This window comes from Podarcis cretensis (genome assembly GCF_951804945.1).
Source record: "Podarcis cretensis genome assembly, chromosome: 2".
Taxonomy (NCBI): Eukaryota; Metazoa; Chordata; class Lepidosauria; order Squamata; family Lacertidae; genus Podarcis; species Podarcis cretensis.
This window is the reverse complement of record NC_137171.1, coordinates 24,611,610-24,620,639: the sequence shown is the minus strand read 5'-3', so window position 1 is coordinate 24,620,639 and position 9,030 is coordinate 24,611,610. Positions and strand designations below refer to the sequence as shown.

Here is a 9,030-nt window from a genome sequence, read left to right as displayed (position 1 = left end):
GCCACAGGACTCACCATAACAGACTATTAATGCTAGCACCATTCTGTAATTTATCTATAGTGGTTTTATTTATGCCAACAACAGTGGTATAAGTAAGTAAAAGTAAAAGGTAAATGACCCCTGGACAGTTAAGTCCAGTCAAAGGAGACTATGAAGTGTGGCGCTCATCTTGCTTTTCAGGCCAAGGGAGCCTGCATTTGTCCACAGACAGCCTTCCGGGTCATGTGGCCAGCATGACTAAACCACTTCTGGCGCAACGGAACACTGTGACGAGTGCCAGAGCATACAGAAACACCATTTACCTTTCAGTTGCAGCGGTACAGCTTGCACTGGTATGCTTTCGAACTGCTAGGTTGGCAGAAGCTGGGACAAAGCAACAGGAGCTCACCCTGTCATGCAGATTCAAACTGCCAACCTTCGGATCAGCAAAAGCCCAAGAGGCTCAGGGGCTTAGACCACAGCACCACTACTGTAAGGAACACCGAGTTGAACTGGATGCACTCCTAGGTAAGAATGTACTGGATTATAGCCTTTGGTTGCAATTAATTGTTTTAATTGGTTTATTGATGACAACAACAAAAGTTTTAAAAGTTCGTTGTCTCACTGTGTTTTGACTTGGAAGCCGCCCAGAGCGACCGGATTAACCCAGTTAGAGGGTTGGCATATAAATAATAAATTATTTTTATTAATCATAAATGTGCAAACGAAACGGAGAGGGAGGAGAAACATAGAAAACATAACGAAGAGAGAGAAAAAAGTAGAGAAACTAAAGCATAAAGCGTCGTTAGGTTGTAATGGTTAACTGGTTTATTCTACAGCAGTCATTCCGCCCAAATTAAGGAGGTAACGGGCTGCCCGTTTATAAAAACCCAGAGCCGTAATTAGAAATAATCCGTTTAAAGCAGAAACAAAAGAACGCAGCGTGCCCCGGGAAAAGGGCGGCGCCCCGGGGAGCCTGCAGCTGCAGCTGCAGCTGCCGCCAGCTCATCGCTCGGCGGCTCACCTGCCGCCCACTTCTGACACCCTTCCAGGCTGATGCAACCACCACAACACAACCACGTGGCTACCGTCAGCTGTTTCCACCTCGCCGGCCAATCGCTGCCGGCCCTGTTGGCGTCATGGGCGGGGCCTGAGAGCTCCGGAGCCCCGGCTTGCGACCCGTCCGACGCGGGGGGCGGAGCTAAAGGCGGCCCTTCCGAACCTTCGCCGCCCAATAGGAAAGCTCGGCCGGGAAGATGGCGCCGCCCTCAGGCCGGCGGTCACTGCGAGGCTTGTTGTTGCTGCTGTCGCTTCTGCCGTGGAGCTGTGACTGCGGAGTGGGGGGCGGGAAGACTTAAGTCCGGCGGGGGAGATAGAGCCGAACCCCGGCGAGGGGCAGAAATCGAGGCCGGGGCTTCGGCGCGACCTCCGTCCATGGAGGCCGCCGGCGGAGAAGGGGAGCCGGAGGCGCTCAGCTGCTTCTCCTACAACCAGGACTGCACGTACGTGAGGGGGGAGAGGGCAGAGCGGGTCAGGCTCCCCTTCCCTGCCCGTTCCCTCGCTTCCACCCCGGGGAAAGAGGGAGCCCAGCCCAGGGAGCGAAGCCATCCTCTCCTCCAGGCTGCCCAAGGCAGGGAAGGGACGGCGGCCTTTGGGGAATGCGGGGACGCGGATAATAATAATAATAACAACAACAGCAACAGAAGAAAGGAAGGGAAGAAGGGGCGGGGTCGTGGAAACGGTGCCTACAGAATTAATGGATACCCGGTTTAGTTTGGAGATCTTGTTAACAGCATCTTTGGATTATTCCCGTGCGCTAAAATTAGGGTATCGTGGGCAAAAAGTTAAGTCTGGTGTGTGATGGATAAGCTTTTTCCTATCGCCACACTTCCCCACGAGCTGTGTGGATCCCGACCTTTTCTAAAAAGTCCCAACAAGTCGAAATTTACTGCGCATAGTGACCAGTTGATTTATTACTGCGTAAATTTTGGACTTTAGGTCTTCAGCACCCATCATACATGTATGAAAATGATGGGTGCTGAAGACCTAAAGTCCAACCATGACTTGAGGCATCAAGCAAATATTAATGTGGAATTTGTGTGTGTGAGAGATACACAGACACACACATACACACATAATACATACATATACATACATATATATATGTGTGTGTGTTTATACATATATATATATATATATATATGTATATATACCCCACATTATCTATTATTTACAAAGTTATTAAGGTTGTTTTTTTAAAATGGAAACGTAAGAACACCAATCATCTGATTGCAGGATATTGCTTCATAAGCTATTGCAAATTATTCTAAGAACATAGGGTTACACAAGCAGTGTTTAGATATAATCAACTGTGAATTGCTTGAATCGTTTTGTTCATGTTATAGTGTATCAATATAGAGTATCAGTGGGATGGCTGAGCTTGCAGGTCATTGTGGAGTTTGATGGCTGTCAGATATGGTCTCAGGTCACTATTGATCTGATACTGCGGTTTTCATCTTCATAGGCATAATTGCTGAAAAGCCTGTCTCGCAAAATTATGTACCATCAAATGGCATCAGCACTTGTATTGCTTCACCAGCAAGCTCAGGATACTTGGTAATAACAGAGTATTTTTGGTAGCATGAATCCAAAAATCCTCACTTCCAAATATTTTTCTTTTGAGGTTCCTATTGCATGATCATTCAATGACGACTTTGTGATATCAGCTGCAAATGGGTTCCACACCCACTCAAACTTTTGTGTTTCTTCAGCAGAAAAGTAGTGGAAAAAGTTTAATTAAGCAAACTTAGTTATCCTTGGCTAAAAGATTAAGTCTCGTGACGGATTCAGTGACAGCTCTCCACAAGTGCCTGTGCATCAGAACTGAGCTGTAACACTCAGAATAACTCCCTATATAAGCAGCTCTTGGCAAACTGTCACTGAATTTGCTACCAGAGAGTGGTTACCAAGTTCTAAAATGTATGGATTGAGCCTTTCTGACATTTGGTTAGAAACGTAAACACCATTATAATATGCCAACAAAAGAAAAAGTTGTAATAGGTATCATCATACCAGTTTACAGGATTAAAAGCAATAATTATATTGAGTTTAGGTTTAAATCCACTTGCACAAGCTTTGTGACCCGCTTGCAGATCATAGTCTACAGGTTAGGAAACACTGCTCTGGGGTATGAAGTTGAATGTGGTTAGACTTTGGGTTGCTCAGCCTTGTGAATCTATATAAGCTAGCTTTCCACCAGCTCAAGAATAGGTTAGTAATTCCAAAAGAACTGAAGCCAAGCCCCAAAGCCTGGCTTTCTCCTTTTATCACTCTCCAGCTCTTTGTGCAGTGGCTGTGATGATGCCTTTTCATTTTTTCCTCTTCTGTCCTGTACTTGCCTTTTGTAGCTTATCCTGTGGACCAAATGAAAAGGAAAGGCAATCTTGTTTAGCAGGAAGGGCAACAGGAAATGCCACAATGGCGTGTTCACAGTTTAAATCCCAAGTATGGTTTCAGTTGTCCCACTTCTTAAAAATCTAATGTAAATGATGTGCACAGATGACAGTAACGGACTCCTCCTTGATGAAGGATGCTTTAAACTGGAGATGGGGAAGCTGTGGCCCTCCCATAACTTCCTGAACCAAAACTACCATTGTGGGGCTGTTCGGCCCAATTGCCATCTAAATCCGGCCCGCGGTAGGTCCGGGAATCAGCGTGTTTTTACATGAGTAGAATGTGCCCTTTTATTTAAAACACATCTCTGGGTTATTTGTGGGGTATAGGAATTTGTTCATTCCCCCCAAAAGAATATAGTCTGGCCCCCCACAAGGTCTGAGGGACAGTGCTGAAAAAGTTTGCTGACCCCTGATATAGAGAGCCACAGGTGTCGTTCCCCCCCCTCCCAGTTTTAAAGGAAAACTATGATCCATTTGGCAGGGCGTAAACTCTTGTGCCTGTTACTATTGGGGTATATAATCCTGTAGGACCACATAATGCAATGCACTACACATTAAACATTTAGTATATATTTCTTTTTACTCTAGAATGTGTGAGGCACTTGTCCATCTTTTTACTGCTTGTATGCTTTGGAAACGAGATGTAGGGAGCCATGGTTGGCCCAGATTTCTGAAGTGTGCATGCAGTGTAAAAGAAATGTAGCTACATTTGTATGTTTTCAGGATAGAAAGTGGTACACCCCAAAGTACTAAGGTATGCCTGCATCTACTGTAATATACGAAGCAGTTCTTGGTGTTGTTGAAACGGGAATTGGCACAGATTGGCGTTTGTTTTTATACATTCCTCTGATGCAGGGTGGCATGGTACTCGTAGCAGCGTAGCTAGCTGCTCGGGCACCCGGGGCTGTGCACCCAGGACAGGGCTAGCTGCCCATGGGGGTGGGGCAAGCCACCCATTGGGTGAGGCGAGCTGGGGCAGGTGCCAGTCACCTCGCCTCTGCTGGAGGGTGGCTGCGGCCGGGAGAGAGGTGGCAGCTGGGGCGCCCCTGCAAGCCGTGCACCACACATATCTCATCCTGCATCCCACTGGAGGGCGCCCCACAGCCCTAGTGCTGCCCATGGACCCCCTCCACTACTGGGTATTCCCCTTGTGGTCCCAACAACCCCTGTGGTTCTATGAAAACAAGTTTCTGGTCTTCATGGTTGCAGAGAGAAGTTTGATTCTTGGATGTCAAATAGTGCTCAAGAATGCAAACGAATGAGAACAAAATATCCTCTTTCTCATTCCCACACCAAATCCAACCCATCCATCTATCTGTTGTTTAGTCGTTTAGTCGTGTCCGACTCTTCGTGACCCCATGGACCAGAGCACGCCAGGCACTCCTGTCTTCCACTGTCTCTCGCAGTTTGGTCAAACTCATGCTGGTAGCTTCGAGAACACTGTCCAACTATCTCGTCCTCTGTCGTCCCCTTCTTCTTGTGCCCTCCATCTTTCCCAACCTCAGGGTCTTTTCCAGGGAGTCTTCTCTTCTCATGAGGTGGCCAAAGTATTGGAGCCTCAGCTTCACGATCTGTCCTTCCAGTGAGCACTCAGGGCTGATTTCCTTAAGAATGGATACGTTTGATCTTCTTGCAGTCCATGGGACTCTCAAGAGTCTCCTCCAGCACCATAATTCAAAAGCATCAATTCTTCTGCAAATTCTCTCTCTCTCCAGGGTCTTTCAAGGGTTGTAGCAGTTTCCAACTATGGAAGTTGTTGGAACACGCTCCAGCAACTGCCGTCTTGCATTAAACAAGTTACAATGTGATTTTTCCGGTCACATTAATCATGTGCAATTAAGGTGCAGGATGAGTCTCCTGTCTTCACTGTGCTTCCATTGTGGTGGTTAGTGCTGTGCAATAAATCCTGAGGAACTGGTCATTGCCTTAAACAGGATGTGGAGAAAGGTGAACTTGAGGTCTGACATCTTATCACTTTATAATTGGGGGGGGGGGAGCAACCTCTGAGCCAGAAATATATTACTGTGAACAGGAAATATCTTTGCTCTGAGCCAAAATGCAAGAAACAAAGGACATTGAAGGAAGTCATCAGGGAGCATGTTTCAAACAAACAAAAGGCAGAAGGCTTTCATACTGGTTGCTGCCTAATTGGTCTATGAAACACTTTGCCATAGGGCACAGGGAATGAAAGTCAAATTAGTTTAACACATGATGTGACACATTCTAGTTTCAGATGTTAGGTGGATTGGGGGTGTTTCCTGCTGTTTTGGGGATCTGGAAGTGAACACCAGTGGAGGGATCGTTCCATACAATGCTAGAGATGGATTGACTATTAGTGTGAGCTGCTGTTGCAGTTATTTTGTTTTGATATTAAAACCATACTGAAAAGAGTATAAACTGTGGGCAAATTAAAGGGAGCACTGATGGATTAGATTATTAAGCTGAGGAAGGGAACTCTAAGAAAAGGCATTGCCTTGTTGGATCAGATTAAAGGTCCATTAATTCAGCAGTCTGTCTCCAATACTGTCTAGATCAGTGTCTCTGGAAGTTCAAACTATGTCATAGAAAAGCTAGCTAACCCCTGTTTGTCTCCAGGCATTTGGTAATTAGAAGTTTATTTCCTGTGGTCACGGAGGGTCAGAAAAGCCAGTCATGTGACATGGTATGTAAACCCTTTCTACAAACAAATCGTAGGTTAAATAATTTTCGGGCAAAATGTGTAAAATCTTAGTGGAAGCACTGTCTTCTGAATGGGAAAGACTCCTTCTCTTTGGCATAGGGGCACCACAAATTAAAAGTCTCTTGTATCTGCCCATCTGGCTTCCAGATGTGCCTGCTTCAGGACAAATTAAGGTTCCAAGGTGAATTAGAGCCCAATAAACTAGGCTGGGCTTCTGCATGAGTACGCTCATCATTGGAACATCCCTGTGCGACATCTGCCACATTTGGGCATCATGCTAAGTTTTCAGTCCTTCATGAGTCGGAATATGTGCAAGTGGCTTTCACCTGCATGCAGCCCCTTTTTGCCACTTTACTCTTCCCCTTTGTGCGAGTAGCAAAAAAACCCCACCAGGATTCCGAACATAATAATAGGTTATTGTTCAGTCTAAACCTGGAACTTATGATTAAGAGCTTCCAAATGAGCCAATTTCAAAGCCCTAGTTTAAATCTTGCTTTTAATCCTGGCTTGTATGGAAGCGCTCAACCATAGCTCCCAGTCTGGACAAATCAACTAACTATGGGTAAGAGTCGAATCCTGACATGTTTTGCAAAGCAGCAGGAGAGGGGCTGCATTCAGGTTTACACTGTGCATATCCTGAGCTATGATTGAAAGCTTAGTGTGATATCCAGGCATGACCAACCTTTATCTTCCTTTTGATTCAGTTTTCTGGGCTCACTATTAGAAGAGACAGCCTTAGTCCTTCATCATAGATGTGGGAATTTGTGTGCATGTGTGTAGTATAAATCCCATCTTGATTTCCATAGTGCTTGCTGTCTCAGCAGTAATATAACCTGGCTCACTTTCATTCCCATTTTACAGATGGAGAACTGACTCTGACTTGACCAAAACCACCCAGTAAAGCCATAGCAAATGGGAGACTTAGAATCTAGACATAACACACTCCAAAGCTATGCCACAGCATCAATGTTACTACTGCTATTTGACTCTTACTTTGCATCTGCTGAGTGCTAGGTGCTGTATAGTAGTTGTCATCGTCTTCTTTGGCGATCACTCCTAGCTGAGTAAGATTATCTTCCATAAACACGGTTTTAACAGTGAGTGCGTAAGTGATTGTGGAGACCAATTCTGGATCCACACGCCCTTCCACAAAGGGGACATAGGTTTCCGGGCGGGAGTTGATCATAGCGAGGGTTTGCCAAATGTGCCTTCCTCTTAGCACGTTCCTGGGTTTGAGTGTCTTCAAAGCCCATGGCACTTTTGGTAAAGTCTGTTCTCCAATTGGAGCGCTCGCAGGCCAGTGTTTCCCAGTTGTCGGTGTTTATACTACATTTTTTAAGATTTGCCTTGAGAGAGTCTTTAAACCGCTTTTGTTGACCACCAGCATAACGCTTTTCATTTTTAAGTTCGGAATAGAATACAGTGGTACCCCAGGCTACATGTGCTTCAGGTTACAGACGCTTCAGGTTAAAGACTCCGCTAGCCCAGAAATAGTGCTTCAGGTTAAGAACTTTGCTTCAGGATGAGAACAGAAATCGGGCTCCGGCGGCGCGGCAGCAGCAGGAGGCCCCATTAGCTAAAGTGGTGCTTCAGGTTAAGAACAGTTTCAGGTTAACTACGGACCTCCAGAACAAATTAAGTACTTAACCTGAGGTACCACTGTAGTTGCTTTGGAAGACGATAATCAGGCATCCGTATAGTATTGGGGCAGGGGAGCAACACAACCCCTAACCAAAAGCTTTAGAGTCTACATTGGATGGAGAAGATAGAAGTATAGGAAGAAGAGGTCAGGGCAGTTTACATTTTAGATGTGGGTGGGAAAGGAGAATCCGGTAACTGAAAAAGTGCATGTGAGGTAAGCCTAGAAGCGAGTCAAAAAAAGGCTTTGCTGAAGAAGTGGATTGTGAGGAGGAAGTTAAAAGAAAAGAAGCAAGTGCTTCAAAAAATGTGAAGAAATTGTTCCAGGCATGAAATACCAGGGCAGAAGGTAAGAAGTTGGAAAATGAGAGAGGGAGTGTCATCAGTAGCAGATGAACTTTGCTCTTGTCTAAACGTTGATGGTCCTGCTCCCATATTTGGAGCGTCAGTAAATGAACGTGAGACATAGCTAGTCCCTATCTCCCACATAACTTTTTAAAGCTAAGGATCCTTCTGTTACTGATTGCATTCTGTGCAGTACCTAAGATCTACAGCTTCTAATAATAGAAGTAAAGCTACCTCTGCAGCCCTTCATGTGAGCCGACGTTTCAGAGGAAATTTGCATAAGATAGGAATAAGCATCCTGGGCTGTGCCATTTTAGACTGCAAGACAAAGGCTGTGTGTTTGAATGGTCCCTAACATAAAATTTCCTGCACTTAAGGGCAGTAGTATTTTGAGGGGGTAGCTTTGGGGTCAGAAGGTTTTCCCCTGGCAGCTGGGTTTCCATGTGTAGCTTTTCTTGGATATTCGGGAAACATTCAGAAAAACAGCCCTCTCTACCTGCATGGTGGAATGGTTGTATGAAATTAGGTTTTTAATAGGTTGTGTCTAATCTTAGTACTCTTTGCCCTAACAAATGCTAAATAATAGAATGGGGCTGATAAAGACCTGAACTCAGAATATGCTCTGCCTTTCTGGGAAACAGAATGGTGGAGCAACACCCCTTCTCTTCCTGCTCAGATAATTCTGAGTGACAGCTTTCACAATATACCCAATGTCATCAGTATCTGGCAGCCTCCCTTGTTATGCCATTCTAGAACTGTGTTTCTCTAGAACTACTTAAAAGGCCATTGCAGTGTTTTAATTCTCTCTTGTGTCACATTTCCTGCTTTACAGGTTTGCTTCTCTTATTTATATCTGATTCATGCCTGCCAGGTTGCAAATTGCTGTATAATGGTGCCATTCAGATCCCAATGGAATTGTTTGTCTGAGGTTTG

The 9,030-nt window shown here is 45.2% G+C and overlaps 1 protein-coding gene across 3 annotated transcripts in view; it reads left to right on the top strand.

The window, feature by feature from the left end:
• The first annotated feature begins 1,199 nt into the window (after positions 1-1,199).
• Positions 1,200-9,030, top strand: part of WIPI1 (WD repeat domain, phosphoinositide interacting 1) — a 46,170-nt gene continuing 38,339 nt past the window's right edge. For 2 of the 3 annotated variants that reach the window (XR_013835827.1, XM_079965566.1), the window contains exon 1: positions 1,201-1,481. Coding sequence is in view for 1 of the 3 variants with exons in the window: in XM_079965566.1 (XP_079821692.1) it covers positions 1,414-1,481 (68 nt within the window). In the remaining 2 variants the exon portion in view is untranslated. Of the gene's footprint in view, positions 1,482-9,030 lie in introns of all 3 variants that reach the window. The other variant, XM_079965567.1, reaches the window with a different exon arrangement.